The 20,347-nt window shown below is 37.4% G+C and overlaps 1 protein-coding gene across 3 annotated transcripts in view; it reads right to left on the bottom strand.

Annotated features, from left to right (window-relative positions):
* Nucleotides 1-20,347, bottom strand: part of ADAM2 (ADAM metallopeptidase domain 2) — a 115,267-nt gene that overhangs the window by 9,578 nt on the left and 85,342 nt on the right. For all 3 annotated transcript variants that reach the window (XM_020876290.2, XM_020876291.2, XM_020876292.2), the window contains one exon: nt 9,670-9,853. In XM_020876290.2, coding sequence (XP_020731949.2) covers nt 9,670-9,853 — 184 coding nt within the window. The remainder of the gene's footprint in view (nt 1-9,669; nt 9,854-20,347) is intronic.

Genomic DNA, 20,347 nt, shown 5'->3' with positions numbered 1-20,347 from the left:
CTGCATTGCAGGTGGATTCTTTACCAGTTGAGCCACAGGGGAAGCCCAAATAGGCAGGATACTCTGGCATAAATTGTAGCAATATTTTCTTGGATAAATATCCTAAGACCAAAAAAAAAAAAAAAAAAAAGAAAGAAAACACTAAAAAACAAATGAAACCTAATTAAACTTAAAAAACTTTTGCACAGCTAAGGAAATTATCAACAAAGCAAAAGACACCTATGGAATGGGAGAAGATATTTGCTAATGATGTGACCAACAGGATGTTAATATCCGAAACACTGTTGTTGTTGTTTAGTAGCTAAGTCATGTCTGGTTCTTTTGTGATCCCGTGGACTGCAGCTTGCCATGCTCCTCTGTCCATGGGATTTTTCAGGCAAGAGTACTGGGGTGGGTTGCCATTTCCTTCTCCAAGGGATCTTTGCAGCCCAGGAATCAAACCCATGTCTCCTGCATTGGCAGACAGAGTCTTTACCACTGAGACACCAGGGAAGCCCACCCAAAATATATAAATAGCTTATTCAGCTCAATATCAAAACAAAAATAAGAACAAAAACAGAAGACCAAATACACATATTTCCACATAAAATATAAAGTTGGCCCACAAGCCTATGAAAAGATGTTCAACATTTCTCATTATTAGAGAGATACAAATCAAAACTACAATGAGGTATAACCTCACACCTGTTCGAATGAGTTTCATCAAACTCTCTACAAATAACAAATGTTGGGAAAGATGTGGAGAAAAAGGAACCCTTGTATACTTTTGCTGGCAATATAAATTGGTACAGCTACTATGGGAAACACTATGGAATTTCCTTAAAAAAGTAAAACTAGAACTACCATACAACCTAGCAATCCTACTCCTGGGTATATATCTAGAAAAATGAAAGACATTAATTCAAAAAATATATATTCCTCAATGTTCATAGCAGCATTATTTATAAAATCCAAGACTCAGAAGCAACTTAAGTGCCTATCAAAAGACTACTGGATTATAAATGCGATTTTAAAAATATGAATCTATATAAATATGTTTACAAAGAAAGGAATATTTATAAATAATATGTAATATTTAGAAATATGAGTGTGGAGGAAGGGAGCTAAGACGGTGGAGGAATAGGACGGGGAGACCACTTTCTCCCCCACAAATTCATCGAAAGAACATTTGAACGCTGAGCAAACTCCACAAAACAACTTCTGAACGCTGGCAGAGGACATCAGGCGCCCAGAAAAGCAGCCCATTGTCTTCGAAAGGAGGTAGGACAAAATAGAAACGATAAAAAGAGAGACAAAAGAGTTAGGGATGGAGATCCATCCTGGGAAGGGAGTCTTAGTAGAGGAAGTTTCCAAACACCAGGAAACCCTCTCACCGGCGGGTCCGGGGGAAGTTTTAGAATCTTGGAGGGCAACCTAGCCGGGAGGAAAAATAAATAAATAAAACCTACAGATTACGTGCCTAAAGGCAGCTCCCAGCACAAAAGTACTCCAGACTCTCGCATCCACCACCGGCAAGTCGGGGTTGAACAGAGAGGAGCCCGGGGCATTGCTTAGGCTAAGGACCGGGCCGGAATGCCCTGAGGGCAATCTGAGGGAGCTAACGTGAGATAACAACCTAAACTGTGGGATAGCAAGACAGAGAGAGAAAGAATTAACCTGCGAGAAGCCCTAACCTAAGGCACTGCCGACCCCTTCACAGAACAAAGGACTGAGCAATACCAGAGAAGAGCTAGCCGGCTGTGGACCCGCCCATCCCCTGCTGGAGGCAAGGGGAGGCGGGCGCCAGCCAGAGCCGGAAAGGGGCAAACTCGGCCCCAGAGAGGGCATCCCCTACCAAACTGCAAACAGGATTCCTGTTTCCAACCAAAGACTTCCTGAGATTCTGGATGGTTTTCATCCCCCGGGAGGGTTGCATCCAGAGATCAGCTCCCCAGAAGAGACACAAGGGGCACCAGACCGGGAGCGAGGGGAAACTGAGGCGGGGACAGGGAGGGGAGAAGCCGCGCTGCACCTGAAGAGAGTGCGCTCATCAAGCACCCAGTTGCCTGAGCTGCTCGGACCGGGAAATGGCACAAAACGCGGGCCCAACCGAGTCTGCGTCTTTCTGGAGTACCGCAGAACCTGAACCTGAGCGGCTTGGGCCGGGAAAGTGCACATAACACTGGGTCCGCTCCCTGTAGAGCAGCCTGGAGCCTGAGCAGTGTAGACGGGGAAAGCACACACGCCGTGAGCGGGGGCAAACCCAGTGTGGCCAGAACACTGCGAGCGCTCCCCACACATGCCAGTGACATTTGTCTGCAGCGCCCCTCCCTCCCCGCAGCACGACTGAACCAGCGAACCTAAACAAGAGACCACGTCCGCCCCCTTGTGTCAGGGCGGAAAGTAGACACCGAAGAGACCTGCAACCAGAAGCCAAATAAACAAAGGGAACCGCTTCAGAAGTGACAGGTGCAGCAGAATAAAACCCCCGCAGTTAACACCCAGAACACTGGAAGGGGCCTATAGATATTGAGAAGTATAAGCTGGAACAAGGAACTATCTGAAACTGAACTGAACCCACACTGCCCACAAGAGCTCCAGAGAAATTCCTAGATATATTTTTACTATTTTTTAAATTAATTTTTTTCTTCTTATTTAAGTCCTCTATTACTCCTTTAATTTTCATTTTTATAACGCACTAATACCTTGCAAAAAAAAGGGACTCTATTTTTAAAGCGAACTTCATATATATTTCTTGTACTTTTTGTGTTTATCTTATAATATAGTATTTTTAAGAGTCTAACCTCTACTTTAGATTTTTAATCTTTGTTTTTTAGTATTTGATATCAGTTTTGTAGATTTAAGAATCCAACCTTCAGTACCCATTTTTACTCAGGAGTGTGATTACTGGCTTGATTACCCTCTTCCCCTTTTGACTCCTCTCCTTTTTCTCCCCCAGGTCACCTCTATTTCCTCCCTCCCCCTTCTCTTCTCAACCCAAGTTTGTGAATCTCTGTGGGTGTTCTGGGCTGCGGAGAGCACTTAGGGAACAGAGTACTGCCTAGATCTGTCTTTCTCCTCTTGATTCCCCCCTTTTCTCCTCCTGCTCACCTCTATCTCCTTCCTCCCTCTCCTCTTCTTCATGTAACTCTGTGAACCTCTCTGGGTGTCCCTCACTGTAGAGATCTTTTCACCATTAACCTAGAAGTTTTATTATCGGTGCTGTATGGATGGAGAAGTCTTGAGGCTACTGGAAGAATAAGACTGAAAACCAGAGGCAGGAGATTTAAGCCCAAAACCTGAGAACACCAGACAACTCCTGACTCCAGGGAACATTAATTAATAAGAGATCATCCAAAAGCCTCCATACCTACACTGAAACCAACCACCACCCAACAGCCAATGAGTTGCAGAGCAAGACACACCACACAAATTCTCCACCAACGCAGGAACATAGACGTGAGCATCAATATACAGGCTGCCCAAAGTCACACCAAACCCACAGACATCTCAAAACTCACTACTGGACACTCCATTGCACTCCAGAGAGAAGAAACCCAGCTCCACCCACCAGAACACTGACACAAGCTTCCCTAACCAGGAAACCTTGACAAGCCAATCGTCCAACTCCACCCACTGGGAGGAGCCTCCACAATAAAGAGGAACCACAAAATACCAGAATACAGAAAGGCCACCCGAAACACAGCAATCTAAATGAGATGAAAATGCAGAGAAATACTCAGCAGGTAAAGGAACATGAAAAATGCCCACCAAACCAAACAAAAGAGGAGGAGATAGGGAATCTACCTGAAAAAGAATTTAGAATAATGATAATAAAAATGATCCAAATCTTGAAAACAAAATGGAGTTACAGATGAATAGCCTGGAGACAAGGATTGAGAAGATGCAAGAAACGTTTAACAAGGACCTAGAAGAAATAAAAAAGAGTCAATTAATAATGAATAATGCAATAAATGAGATCAAACACACTCTGGAGGAGACCAACAATAGAATAACAGAAGCAGAAGATAGGATCAGTGAGGTAGAAGATAGAATGGTGGAAATAAATGAAGCAGAGAGGAAAAAAGAAAAAAAGCATCAAAGAAATGAGGACAACTTCAGGGACCTCTGGAACAATGTGAAACACCCCAACATTTGAATCATAGGAGTCCCAGAAGAAGACAAAAAGAAAGGCCATGAGAAAATACTCGAGGAGATAGTAGTTGAAAACTTCCCTAAAATGGGGAAGGAAATAGTGACACAAGTGCAAGAAACCCAGAGAGTCCCAAACAGGATAAACCCAAGGTGAAACACTCCAAGACACATATTAATCAAATTAACAAAGATCGCAAAGAACAAATATTAAAGGCAGCAAGGGAAAAACAACAAATAACACATAAGGGGATTCCCATGAAGATAACAGCTGATCTTTCAATAGAAACCCTTCAGGCCAGAAGGGAATGGCAGGACATACGTAAAGTAATGAAAGAAAATAACCTACAAGCCAGAATACCGTACCCAGCAAGGATCTCATTCAGACATGAAGGAGAATTGAAAAGCTTTACAGACAAGCAAAAGCTGAGAAAATTCAGCACCACCAAACCAGCTCTCCAACAAATGTTAAAGGATCTTCTCTAGACAGGAAACACAGAAAGGGTGTATAAACTCAAACCCAAAACAACAAAGTAAATGGCAACGGGACCATACCTATCAGTAATTACCTTAAATGTAAATGGGTTGAATGACCCAACCAAAAGACAAAGACTGGCTGAATGGATAAAAAAATAAGACCCATAAATATGCTGTCTATAAGAGACCCACCTCAAAACAAGGGACACAAACAGATTGAAAGTGAAGGGCTGGGAAAAAAAAATTTCATGCAAATGGAGACCAAAAGAAAGCAGGAGTCGCAATACTCATATCAGATAAAATAGACTTTAAAATAAAGGCCATGAAAAGAGACAAAGATGGACACTACATAATGATCAAAGGATCAATCCATGAAGGAGATATAACAATCATAAATAAATATGCACATAACATAGGAGCACTGCAATATGTAAGGCAAATGCTAACAAGTATGAAAGGGGAAATTAACAATAACAAATAATAGTGTGAGACTTTAATACCCCAGGCACACCTATGGATAGATCAACTAAACAGAAAATTAACAAGGAAACACAAACTTTAAATGACACAATGGACCAGCTAGACCTAATTGATATCTGTAGGACATTTCACCCCAAAATAATCAATTTCACCTTTTTCTCAAGTGCGCACGGAACCTTCTCCAGAATAGATCACATCCTGGGCCATAAATCTAGCCTTGGAAAATTAAAAAAAATTGAAATCATTCCAAGCATCTTTTCTGACCACAACGCAGTAAGATTAGATCTCAATTACAGGAAAAAAGCTATTAAAAATTCCAACATATGGAGGTTAAATAACACACTTCTGAATAACCAACAAATCATAGAAGAAACCCAAAAATAAATAAAAATATACATAGAAACAAATGAAAATGAAAACACAACAACCCCAAATCTATGGGACACTATAAAAGCAGTGCTAAGGGGAAGGTTCATAGCAATACAGGCTTACCTCAAGGAACAAGAAAAAACTCAAATAAATAACTCTCACCTAAAGCAACTAGAGAAGGAAGAAATAAAGAACCCCAGGGCTAGCAGAAGGAAAAAAATCTTAAAATTAGGGTAGAAATAAATGCAAAAGAAACAAAAGAGACCATGGCAAAAATCAACAAAGCTAAAAGTTAGTTTTTTGAAAGGATAAATAAAATGGACAAATCATTAGCCAGATTCATCAAGAAACAAAAGGAGAAGAATCAAATCAACAAAGAAATGAAAATGGAGAGATCACAACAGACAACACAGAAATACAAAGGATCAAAAGAGAATACTACCAGCAGCTCTATGCTACTAAAATGGACAACTTGGAAGAAATGGACAAATTCTTAGAAAAGTATAACTTTCCAAAACTGAACCAAGAAGAAATAGAAGATCTTAACAGACCCATCACAAGCAGGGAAATTGAAACTGTAATCAGAAATCTTCCAGCAAACAAAAGCCCAGGATCAGACGGCTTCACAGCTGAATTCTGCCAAAAATTTAGAGAAGAGCTAACACCTATCTTACTCAAACTCTTCCAGAAAATTGCAGAAGAAGGTAAACTTCCAAACTCATTCTATGAGGCCACCATCACCCTAATACCAAAACCAGACAAAGGTGCCACAAAAAAAGAAAACTACAGGCCAATGTCACTGATGAACATAGATGCAAAAATCCTTAACAAATTCTAGCAAACAGAATCCAACAACATATTAAAAAGATCATACATCTTTTTATCCCAGGAATGCAAGGATTCTTTAATATCTGCAAATCAATCAATGTAATACACCACATTAATAAATTGAAAGATAAAAAACATATGATTATCTCAATAGATGCAGAAAAAGACTTTGACAAAATTCAGCATTCATTTATGATAAAAACTCTCCAGAAAGCAGGAATAGGCATAATAAAAGCTATATATGACAAACCCACAGCAAACATTATCCTCAATGGTGAAAAATTGAAAGCATTTCCCCTAAAGTCAGGAACAAGGCAAGGGTGCCCACTCTTACGACTACTATTCAACATAATTTTGGAAGTTTTGGCCACAGCAATCAGAGCAGAAAAGTAAATAAAAGGAATCCATATTGGAAAAGAAGAAGTGAAACTCTCACTGTTCACAAATGACATGATCCTCTACATAGAAAACCCTAAAGACTCTACCAGAAAATTACTAGAACTAATCGATGAATATAGTAAAGTTGCAGGATATAAGATTAACACACAGAAATCCCTTGCATTCCTATACACTGACAAGGAGAAAACAGAAAGAGAAATTAAGGAAACAATGCCATTCACCATTGCAACAAAAGAATAAAGTACTTAGAAATATATCTACCTAAAGAAACAAAAGACCTATACATAGAAAACTATAAAACACCAATGAAAGAAATCAAAGAGGACACAAACAGATGGAGAAATATACTGTGTTCATGGATTGGAAGAATCAATATTGTGAAATGAGTATACTATCCAAACTAATCTATAGATTCAATGCAATCCCTTTCAAGCTACCAACAGTATTTTTCACAGAACTAGAACAAATAATCTCACAATTTGTATGGAAATACAAAAAACCTCAAATAGCCAAAGTAGCCTTGAGAAAGAAGAATGGAACTGGAGGAATCAACCTGCCTGACTTCAGACTATACTACAAAGCCACAGTCATCAAGACAGTATGGTACTGGCACAAAGACAGAAATATAGATCAATGGAACAAAATAGAAAGCCCAGAGATAAATCCATGTACCTCTGGACACCTTATCTTCGACAAATGAAGCAAGAATATATAACGGAGAAAAGACAACCTCTTTAAAAAGTGGTACTGGAAAAACTGGTCACCCACTTGTAAAAGAATGAAACTAGAACACTTTCTAACACCATACACAAAAATAAACTCAAAATGGATTAAAGATCTAAATGTAAGACCAGAAACTTTAAAACTCCTAGAAGAGAACATAGGCAAAACACCCTCTGACATAAATCACAGCAAGATCCTCTATGACCCACCTCCCAGAATGTTGGAAATAAAAGCAAAAATAAACAAATGGGACCTAATGAAACTTAAAAGCTTTTGCACAACAAAGGAAACTATAAGCAAGGTGAAAAGACAGCCTTCAGAATGCGAGAAAAGAATAGCAAATGGAGCCAACAGACAAAGGATTAATCTCAAAAATATATAAGCAACTCCTGCAGCTCATTTCCAGAAAAATAAATGACCCAATCAAAAAATGGGCCAAAGAACTAAACAGACATTTCTCCAAAGAAGACATACAGATGGCTAACAAATACATGAAAAGATGCTCAACATCACTCATTATCGGAGAAATGCAAATCAAAACCACAATGAGGTACCATTTCACGCCAGTCAGGATGGCTGCTATCCAAAAGTCTACAAGCAATAAATGCTGGAGAGGGTGTGGAGAAAAGGGAACCCTCCTACACTGTTGGTGAGAATGCAAACTAGTACAGCCACTATGGAGAACAGTGTGGAGATTCCTTAAAAAACTGGAAATAGAACTGCCATATGACCCAGCAATCCCACTTCTGGGCATACACACTGAGGAAACCAGAACTGAAAGAGACATGTGTACCCCAGTGATCATCGCAGCACTGATTTGTAATAGCCAGGACATGGAAGAAACCTAGATGCCCATCAGCAGACAAATGGATAAGAAAGCTGTGGTACATATACACAATGGAATATTACTCAGCCATTAAAAAGGATACATTTGAACAAGTTCTAATGAGGTGGATGAAACTGGAGCCCATTATACAGAGTGAAGTAAGCCAGAAAGAAAAACACCAATACAGCATACTAATGCGTATATATGGAATTTAGAAAGATAGTAACAATAACCCTATATGCAAGACAGCAAAAGAGACACAGATGTACAGAACAGAATTTGGACTCTGTGGGAGAAGGGAGGGTGGGATGTTCTGTGAGAATAGCATTGAAACATGTATATTATCAAGTGCGAAACAGATCGCCAGTCCAGGTTTGATGCATGAGACAAGTGCTCAGGGCTGGTGCACTAGGATGACTCAGAGGGATGGGATGGGGAGGGAGGTGGGAGGAGGGTTCAGGATAGGGAGCACATTTAAATCCATGGCTGATTCTTATCAATGTGTGGCATAAACCACTACAATATTGTAATTAGTCTCCAACTAATATAAATAAATGAAAAAAAAAAAAGAGAGATGAGTGTGGACTATTACTCAGGCATAAAAAGAAGGAAATAGTGTTGTTCTCAGTAATGTGGATGAGCTTAAAGAATATTATGCTTAGTGAAATGAGTCAGATGGAGGAAGTCAAATACTATATGATATCACTTATATGTGGAAACTTAAAAAGGGTACAAATGAATGTATATGCAAAATTGAAACAGAACTGTTCACAGGGGAGGTCCAAGTGGGGAGGGACGATAAATTGTATAGCATAGCACAAATTTTATAGCATACAAGGTGCTATTTATAATGTAGATAGGCAACAAAGATATACTGCATAGCACAGGGACTTATACTCATTATTTTGTAATAACTTATAATGGACTATCATCTGCAAAATACTGAATCACTATGATGTACACTGGGAACTAACACAATATTGTAAATCAATTATTTCAATTTAAATGAATTAATGGAAGGTTTATTATAGAAAATGGAGAGTAGTTGTATTTCACATTTTTGTCCCTTTGATTGATCTTTCCTTTACTCTGTGAATCCTTTATTATTTTCACCACTAAAATGAGCATATGTTTCTTTAATGGTTTTTTACTTTAATCATTATTTTTAAGTAATTATATAAAAATATAATTCATGACATTAAAATACATGAAATAATAAAACTTTCAATGAACAGTATGATTCTCAATTCAGTTAACATATGTGAAAAAATAGTAAATAGCAGGTTATGTTTTTTATTTTAAAATTTCTCTCATTTTCAAAACTTTCCATTTTCTTATTTTTTTGAAATTAAATACACATTTAACTTGGGAAAAATACCACGTATGCATTTAAAATTTGAAATTAGTATATTACCTGGTAATAAAAGACCACATACCTTTCTTTCACCACAAACAGTTCCATCTTTTATCCACATCTTTGCTGAATTTTCATCACCATAAGCATAATCCAGTCCAACGCAGATCTTTCCATTTACGTTGGAATACAAAACAGAGGCGTTTGGAATAGTAAGGACATGTGATTTGTCATACAAACATAGTAATTTTCCACACTTCACATTCCTATAGTTTAGCAACAAATAAAAATCATTAGTTTTCAATACAGAGAAATATTAGAATATCATTTCTAAAGGTAAAAGATTTAAATAAAGCACTAAGAGAAAGAAAGATTGTGCTAAGTTGGGTCCGACTCTTGTCATCCTATGGACTGTAGCCCGCCAGGCTCCTCTCTCCATAGGATTCTCCAGGCAAGACACTGGAGTGGGTTACCCATGCCCTCCTTCAGGGAATCTTCCCAATCCAGGAACCGAGCTCAGATCTCCCGCATTGCAGGTGGATTATTTACTGTCTGGGCCACCAGGGAAGCCCATGAATCCTGGAGTAGGTAGCCTATCCTTTCTCCAGGGGGTCTCCCTGACCCAGGAATCAAACCCGGCTTTCCTGCATTGCAGGTGGATTCTTTATGAGCTGAGCTACCATGGAAGCCCCACTTCCTACTTAGTCTGATCACCTTTTAACAATTCTTTATTATTATTATTTTTTGGCTGTTGTTCTTAAACATGATTGTGAGCTTATTCTATCTAAAAATTAGTAAAATTTAAAAAATTACTAATCTAATTACATTTCCTTTTCTATTTTTCAAACATAATGCATATTCTCCACATCATGGATCCCAAACTGACAAGATATTAAGGAATACACTTAAGTAGCAGTATATGGAATAAATATTAATGTTGGATCACTAAGATACATCATGATGATAGTGTCTAAACCACAGACGAAAATAACTAGAAAATCAAGTGTGTGTGTGTGTGTGTGTGTGTGTGTGTGTGTGTGTGTTTGCACAGTTGTGTCTGACTCTATGCCTGTCAGGCTCCTCTGTCCCTGGAATTTTTCCAGGTAAGGATACTGGAATGGGTTGCCATTTCCTTCTCCAGGGGATTTTCCTGACCCAGGGATTGAACCAGCATTTCCTGCATCTTCTGCATTGGCAAGCAGATTCTTTACCGCTGAGCCTCAGGGAAGGCAATCCCCCCCAAAAAAAAGCATTAATAGTCACATGAAAGAGTGGTAATTTCATAAATCAGTAGGTAAATGCAAATTAGAGAGTAAGATACCTCTTCAGAATGACACATAAACAAGGCAACAAAAAGTCGTGACAATACCAAATGCTGCGGATGCGAGAAGCTATAACTCTGATATACTTTTGTTGGAAATGTAAAATGGTACAGTAATTTTGGAGATTATGTGGGCAACTGCTTAAAATGTTTAAATTGCCATGTAAGTGAAAGTTACTCAGTCATGTCTGACTCTTTTGCGACCCCATGGACTGTAGACCACCAGGCTCCTCTGCTTATAGAATTCTTCAGGCAAGAATACTGGTTTGAGTTGCCATTCCCTTCTCCAGGGGATCTTTCCAACCCAGGGATTGAACGTTGGTGTCCTGCATTGCAGACAGATTCTTTACTATCTGAGCCACCAGGAAAGCCCTGAACTTTCCATATGACTCAGCAACTCCACTTCTAAGTGTGCATCCATGGGAAATTTAAAAATATGTGTTTACATAAAGACTTGCACCTTCATCACTTGTTATATTTTAAGAGAAAAATATATGCCTTTACAAAGAAAACAAAATACTGCATAAGAGTGTTCAAAGCATCATTGTTCTTAATTTTTTTTACTTGAAGTATACTTGATTTGTAATGTTCTGTTAATTACTACTGTATAGCAAAGTGATTCAGTTATACATATATATATATAGATTTTTAATATTCTTTTCCATTATGGCTTACTATAGAATATTGAATATAGTTCTTTGTGCTAACAGTAGGATGTTGTTGTTTATCTATTCTCTGTATAATAGAGACATCCATAGCAGCATTGTATCTAATGACCCAAAACTATTAGAAACATTCTAAATGCCCATTAGCTGGCACATAATTTTAGGATATAGTATTATCCAGTAATAAGAAGCTACAAACTAGTGTTATAGGCTACAAAATGGATGAAACTAAAAAAATAAGTAAAATAAACCAAGTAAAAAGACCACATAGTATGTAATTTTTCTAATATAAGATCTCCAGAAAAGGCAAATCTAAGGAAAGAGAAAGTATGTCACTAGTTTCTAGGAGCTGGAATCCCTTTAAAGTGACTTTGGATTCTAGTGACTTTTGCACTTTTATAAATTTATCACAAAGTACATAAGTTATCCCATTAAAGTGGGTTGATTACATTTTAGTTAAGTATTTTAAATATTATTAAGTCTGTTACAAATTATTTATGAGCTTCTACATAAAGCTGTTGTTGTTCTTCAGTCGCTCAGTCATGTGTGATTCTTTGCATCCCCATGGACTGCAGCACACCAGGCTTCCCTGTTCTTCACTATTTCCTGGAGTTTGCTTAAACTCATGCCCATTGAAGGGGTGATGCCATCCAACCATCTCATCCTCTGTTGTCCCCTTCTCCTCTTGCCTTCAGTCTTTCCTGGCATGTCAGTTCTAGTTCAGTTCAGTTGCTCAGTCGTGTCCGACTCTTTGTGACCCCATGAACTGCAGAACACCAGGCCTCCCTGTCCATCACCAATTCAAGGAGTTTACCCAAACTCATATCTATTGAGTCAGTGATGCCATCCAACCATCTCATCCTCTGTCGTCCCCTTCTCCTCCTGCCTTCAATCTTTTCCAACATCAGGGTCTTTTCAAATGAGTCAGCTCTTCACATCAGTTGGCCAAAGTATTGGAGTTTTGGCTTCAACATCAGTCCTTCCAATGAACACCCAGGACTGATCTCCTTTAGGATGGACTGGTTGGATCTCCTTGCAGTCCAATGGACTCCTAAGAGTCTTCTCCAACACCACAGTTCAAAAGCATCAATTCTTCGGCGCTTAGCTTTCTTTATAGTCCAACTTTCATATCCATACATGACTACTGGAAAAACCAAAGCTTTGACTAGATGGACCTTTGTTGACAAAGTAATGTCTCTGCTTTTTAATATGCTATCTAGGTTGGTCATAACTTTCCTTCCAAGGAGTGAGTGTCTTTTAATTTCCTGGCTGCAATCACCATCTGCAGTGATTTTGGAGCCCAGAAAAATAAAGTCAGCCACTGTTTCCACTGTTTCCCCATCTATTGGCCATGAAGTGATGGGACCGGATGCCCTAATCTCAGTTTTCTGAATGTTGAGCTTTAAGCCAACTTTTTCACTCTCCATTTTCGCTTTCATCAAGAGGATCTTTAGTTCTTCTTCACTTTCTGTCATAAGGGTGGTATCATCTGAATATCTGAGGTTATTGATATTTCTCCCAGCAATCTTGATTCCAGCTTGTGCTTCCTCCAGTCCAGCGTTTCTCATGATGTACTCTGCATATAAGTTAAGTAAGCAGAGTGACAATATACAGACTTGACACACTCCTTTTCCTATTTGGAACCAGTCTTTTGTTCCATGTCCAGTTCTAAGTGTTGCTTCCTGACCTGCATATAGGTTTCTCAAGAGGCAGGTCAGGTGGTCTGGTATTCCCATCTCTTTCAGAATTTTCCACAGTTTATTGTGATTCATACAATCAAAGGCTTTGGCATAGTCAATAAAGAAGAACTAGATGTTTTTCTGGAACTCTTTTACTTTTTCAATGATCCAGCAAATGTTGGCAATTTGATATCTGGTTCTTCTGCCTTTTCTAAAACCAGTTAGAACATCTGGAAGTTCACAGTTCATGTATTGCTGAAGCCTGGCTTGGAGAATGTTGTGCATTACTTTACTAGCGTGTGAGATGAGTGCAATTGTGCAGTAGTTTGAGAATTCTTTGGCATTGCCTTTCTTTGGGATTGGAATGAAAACTGACCTTTTCCAGTGCTGTGGCCATCGCTGAGTTTTCCAAATTTGCTGACATATTGAGTGCAGCACTTTCACAGCATCATCTTTTAGGATTCGAAATGGCTCAACTGGAATTCCATCATCTCCACTAGTTTTGTTCGTCATGATACTTCCTAAGGCACATTTGACTTCACATTCCAGGATGTCTGGCTCTAGGTGAATGATCACACCATCATGATTATCTGGCATCAGGGTCTTTTCAAGTGAGTCGGCTCTTCACATCAGGTGACCAAAGTATTGGAGCTAGACCATCAGTCCTTCCAATGAATATTCAGGGTTGATTTCCTTCAGGACTAGTTGGTTTGATTTCCTTGCTGTCCAAGGGACTCTCAAGAATCTTCTCCAACGCCACAGTTCAAAAGCACCAATTTTTTAGCACTCATCATTCTTTATGATCCAACTCTGACATCCATCCATGACTACTGGAAAAACCATAGCTTTCAGTCTGTGAACCCTTGTTGGCAAAGTGATATGGGTGGTGTTAAACTAGTTTGAGTTCAGAAGGTTAACAACTATTTTGAGGCCAGTTTCTAAGGCTACCAGCAAGAGACACAGGATTCAAAATATAGAGCACTGTACTGTTGAAGTCTAGCTTGAATGATTTTTTTTTAATGTTGAAAATGTAATTTTAATAGATATTCTTCATCTTACATAGGAGCACAATAAAATACACCACATTCTGAAGAAACTCCAGAAGGTACGAGAATAAGAGTGGGGAAAATTCAGATGGGCTACAATATCCATTACCTTAAACTGCAAGAGACAAAGGTTCCAACCCACAGGTTAACATTTACATACTTATGACTGACTACATTAATGTCGTAAAATAACAAGACTTAGGAATTAGATATGGAAAGGTGGGAAAGAACAGCTCTGTGGGGGGGGAAGAACTCTGTCAATGCAGATAATTGCTGATTATCAAATTAAAGAATAAAAGGAGCTCCCGCAGTAAATATTACAGGGATGACAGTAAGAATCATTAATTGAGGATCTGATGCCCTCTAAGGGAGAAACCTTTCTCATGACACTTATGGCAAGCTGACTGCTTGAGATCTGCTCAGCAGGTCTGCAAGAAAGACTGATAAATGCCTCAGTGAACCCCAAGTGATTACCAGATTGCTGTTTTCTAATAACAATGGTCACACACGAAGTTTTGAGACAAGAACTAAGAGCAAGGTCATAACCCAAATGCCAGACACAACTGTGGCACAAACAGAAGTCCCACACAAAGCCAGTCACTGGTGTGGCAGTGCTGTGACTCTCCTGAACAGTAAGTTTCCAAACCCTGTGGCAAGACACCAACGGTCACCTACTAATCAGACAACACACGCACATTTATTTCAGATTTCTAGGAGGTAAAAAAAAATGTCACATACTGATGTTTTAGGCATGCTCATGGCCAGCTTATAAGTACTTCATTCAGTGATATATCTTAACACAAATCTGCATCAGTGAAAAGAAATTGGCAAAATCTACTTCTCACCATTCAATTCGTCAGATGGTGAAGATCAAAACAGAATGTTCCATCAGTTTTAATTTTTAAATATGATTGTCACAATGGGAAAATGAAATAAACACAGTAAAAGAAACTGTACAAAGGCAAAGTAGAAGAACAAAAAATATTTTACTAAAACATAAGATTTACAGAAGTTTCCAGACATAGCTTGAATGATTTTGAACATTGCCTTGTTAGCATGTGAAATGAGACCAATTGTGCAGCAGTTTGAACATTCTTTGGCATTGCCCTTCTTTGGAATTGGAATGAAAACTGACCCTTTCCAGTCCTGTGGCCATTGTTGAGTTTTCCAAATTTGCTGGCATACTGAGCACAGCACTTTCACAGCATCATCTTTTAGGATTTGAAATAGCTCAGCTGGAATTCCATTACCTCCACTAGCTATGTTCATAGTAACACTCCCTAAGCCTCACTTGACTTCACAGTCACGGATGTCTGGCCCTAGGTGAGTAACTACACCATTGTGGTAATTGGGTCATTAAGATATTTTTGTATAGTTCTTCTGTGTATTCTTGCCACCTCTTCTTAATATCTTCTGCTTCTGTTAGGCCCACACAATTTCTGTCCTTTATTGTGCCCATCTTTTCATGAAATGTGCCATTGATATCTCTAAATTTCTTGAAGAGATCTCTAGTCATTCCCATTCTATTGTTTTCCTCTATTTCTTTGCACTGTTCACTCAAGAACGCTCCCCCCCTCCCCAGTCATTACAAGAAAATCCTGAGTAAATGGAAATTAATGACTCTTCTTGGACTCATCAGAGAACTGCAGTTGCAGAGAAAACCACGTACATGGATCTGGAAAGCTAAGTACCTGCAAAAACAGCAAGTATAGCACTTGTAATTTGCTTATCTGGAACATACACCACTGAACTACGTAAGCTACTAGTAATATTTAAATACAAATTTTGACAAATTGCTGTAGACTGAGCATGGACTACCATGAGGACCTGAAGCTCTTGAGTAATGCAGCTATATTTTCACTTGCCTTCTCTCCAGAAACTCTATATGGTTCTTTGGGGAGTATATGTGAAAGCTGTCCATATACACTTGCAGGGGGAGGTGAAGAGTAACCATTATGAAATTCCCAGACCCAGCTGTCTAACGAAGGCTTAATCTCTAGGTAGGAAGACTTTCATCCCACTCTTGGCAACTCCACTCGTCTTGACTCACCTAAAAGAATAATAAGTATAGTCATGATCAATAGCAGAAAGGGCTTAAGAATATAGGTTGGGGATGGTAGCTGTAGAAGAGGGACTAGAGGATGGGGGCATGGGATGGGGCACTCTACCCCTGGAGGACGAATAAAAGCACTTCTGGAATCCATACCCCTGCGACACAAACTCATTAAAAGAAAGGCTTATGTTAAAACTAGAGAAGGTCCCTCCTCACACTGTAAAACCATACTAACCAGTCTCCAGCAGAAATAGAAGTAAATTACAATTGAGAGAGCTCCAAGACACATATTCCCTTTGAGGGCTGGATGAAAGGACACTCCAAATTCAAGAAGAGAGAAAGAAATTACTTCACTAATAGAACCTGAAGATTATGGTGCCTATAGCTACAGCAAACATTAGACACAATCTATCTCCTAAAAATATTAACATATATTCTCACATTATTAAAAGCTTATTTGCTTCAGTGCCTACTACCCTATATAATATGACCAACTTTCAACACAAAAAAGTACAAGTTATAAGAAAAGGCAAGGAAAAAAAAAGTCCAAATAGATAAAATAAGCATCAGAATCAAATCAAATATATAACAGATCTTGGAATTATTAGATATGAAATTTAAGATAGCTTTGGTTAATATTTTAAAGGTTTTAAAATGCAAAAGTCAACAATATAAAAGACCAGAGAAACAATATAAACAGAGATATGAAAACTGCAAGAACAAGCTATAAGAATAAACAGAAAATAAAAGCATAAAAAACCTAACAAAAATTTAAAAATGGATCCCAAGCTTTCATCAATAAAACTCAATGTAAGCAACAGAAGTAAAAGAGAACTTAGTGATAGATTGATAGAAACCTCCCAAACTGAACCACAATAAAACAAAATAATGGAGAAAAAATAGAGAAATCCAAGAACTATAAGACAATTAAAGAAAGTGTAACATACTTGTAATAAGAGCAGCAGAAGGAGAAGAAATAGAATAGGAAAAAAACTTGAAAAAATAATGAACAAGATCGTCACAAAACTATTGACAGACATGAAAACACAAACACAATAAACTTAGAAAATGCCAAGCAGGATAAATTTCAAAATAAAAACCATCTATAAATATATCTCATTCAAACTAAAGTAAATAAAAATTAATGAGAAACTCTTGAAGGCAACTAGTTCGGGGCACACCTTATTTAGAGAAACAAAGAATTACAGCAGACTTTTCACTTAAAAATCATGCAGTTTAGATGATTTGGAAGGAATTTTTGACTGCTATAAGAAAAGAAAAATTTAACTCAGAATTCTTTTGGAAGGAATTTTTGACTGCTATAAGAAAAGAAAAATCTAACTCAGAATTCTCTATCCAGTAAAAGTATCTTTCAAATAATAGAGATTTTTCAGACAAAAAGCGATAGAATTCTTTGCCAGCATATCCTACTTGCAAGAAATTTTTAAAAAGTCTTTTAAGCAGAAATTATTTGTGTCAGAAACTTTGATCTACATAAAAAAGGGATAGCATCAGAAAATGAAAAAATTGAAAGAAAAATGTGTGTATTCTTTTTTTTTTCTCATTCTTAACTGAGCTAAAAGATAGCTATCTTCTCAAAACAATAATACAAAGAATGTATTGGATATTTATTGTATATGTATAAGCAAAGTAAGTAACAAGAAGCCTCACAAGACTGGATGGAGGAATTGGGAAACTATTATAGTACACCTTCACTACACATGAAGGAGTATATAATTACAGCATTTGAATGTGAACTATTACTCTGTTATTTGAAGATAGTTAATGTGTTCAAGTACATCAGTAATCACTTTTAATGGAAATGGTCTAAACAATCAATTAAAAGCCAGACATTGTCAGAGTGAATAAAAAGAACGTGGCTCATGATTTTTAACATCTGAAAACAAATCAATGTAATAAATTATATCGATGGGAAAATGCATCAAAAACAGATTCATAAAATTAGATGTATGAAAAGCACTGAAAAAATACAACCACCATGTGAGATTAAAAATTCTCAGAAAAGTAGAAATATAGGGGAAATTTCCAAGTCCAATAAAGGGTATTAACATAAAAACCTACAGCTAACAATAAACTTACTGGTAATGGCTAAATTTGTCTCATAAAATTGGTAATAAGTAAATCTTTTCTTTCTCCACATATAGCTCAACATTTTGATAGATATGTATACAGTCAAGCCAAAAAAAAAAAAAAAGTATCCTAATTAGAAAAGGATAATTCAGACTTCATTTGCAGATTACATGATCCTGGACATGGAAATACTAAGAAACTCACACACAAAAAGGGAGAAAGAGAATTTATGAGGTTCACACGCTATAAAATGTCAATATATGATTTGCATTGTTATTTTTATTATTATTAGATACTAGCAGTGAACAATGAGAAAATAAAATTTAGAGAACCATTCTGTTCACAATATTTTCAAAATCAAAACATTCAGCAATATACTTAAAATACATGCAACACTTGAACATTGAAAACTAAAACCTGATTGAGAAAAAGGAAATAACACTGAAATAAACCCAGACATTCTATGTTTATCACTTCGCAATGCAATATTGCCAAGATGGCAATTCAAACACACATGCACATACACAGACATCACAAATAAATCAATGGGAAACTCATGATATATGGGGAGTAATGTCTGTGAATTTACCAGGGTCAATTTCCTGGCTTTAATATTTTACTACAGGTAAGATATATAATTCATCTGAGGTGGTACCATTTGGGGAAAACAGCTGAAGTATACAGGGGTCCTCTGTATTCTTTCCAGGTTATTTTTGAAATTTCCCATGAATCTGCAGTTAGTTCAGAATAGAAAGACACATAGGTAAAATTCAGTGATAAGAAAGCTGCTGCTGCTGCGGCCGCTTCAGTCATGTCCGACTCTGTGCGACCCCGTAGATGGCAGCCCACCAGGCTCCGCCGTCCCTGGGATTCTCCAGGCAAGAACACTGGAGTGGGTTGCCATTTCCTTCTCCAGATAAGAAGGCTAAACCATTCCAAATAAACTGGAAAAAAAATTAAGATTCCTCACAGAGAAAGACACCCACAGTAACATAAAAGGCTTAGAAAATGCTCTAAATATCAGTTGGACAAATGCAAATGGAAACAAAAGTAAGTTAGAAGTAGAATGGCTAAAATGAAAAGGACTGACATTACCAAGTAGTAACAAATTATGGAGGAAATAGAATTCTTAGACTCTGCTAGTGTGCATGTAAAATTGCACGGCCACTTTGGAGAGCAATTTGGTAAATTCTTAAAAATATTGACATGAAATTACAAGACTCAGCAATTATATTCCTATGTATGTATGTATCTTTCCAACATAACTGGAAATATATTTGCTACAAAGACCTGATACTGAAAGTTAGAGCAGCTTTATTCATGATAGCCAAAAACGAAAAAAAAAAAAAAAGCACAACATAATTGATCATCAATAAATATAATATACAAATATATAATATAATTATATATTCTATTAATTATAAATATATGTATAGTTTTGTATATAATTTTAGTGATATTCACAATTACTCAGAAATAAAAACTGAAATACTATTACAAGAGCAGTTTATTTTAATTACAAAAAAATTGTCCTGAGCATATGACACACAGAAAAAGCACACTGTAGCATTCCATTAATATGGAGTTTTTGAACAGAATACATTAATCTATTACCATTAAGAAGAGAACATAGGTTGTATGGGGCCCAGATTGGAGGAAACATTTCTGCAAATGGAAGTATTTATTAAGTTGTATATTCAATATTTATAGTCTATGTAAATTAAAAAATCAAATAAAATTAATGAAAATGATAAAAGCTTCAACAGGAATTTATATACACTCTATTATTAGTATGCTGTGTTCTGCTTTAACAAACTTTATACGAATAAAGAAGTAGTATTTTTTTTAGCCTCCAACTAATAAAAATAAATGAAAAAAAAGAAGTAGTATTTTAAGACTTAAGAT

The sequence above is a fragment of the Odocoileus virginianus genome, chromosome 32 (genome assembly GCF_023699985.2).
Source record: "Odocoileus virginianus isolate 20LAN1187 ecotype Illinois chromosome 32, Ovbor_1.2, whole genome shotgun sequence".
Lineage (NCBI taxonomy): Eukaryota > Metazoa > Chordata > Mammalia > Artiodactyla > Cervidae > Odocoileus > Odocoileus virginianus.
Note: the sequence above shows the minus strand (reverse complement) of the source record. Positions and strands in the feature narration are given on the sequence as shown.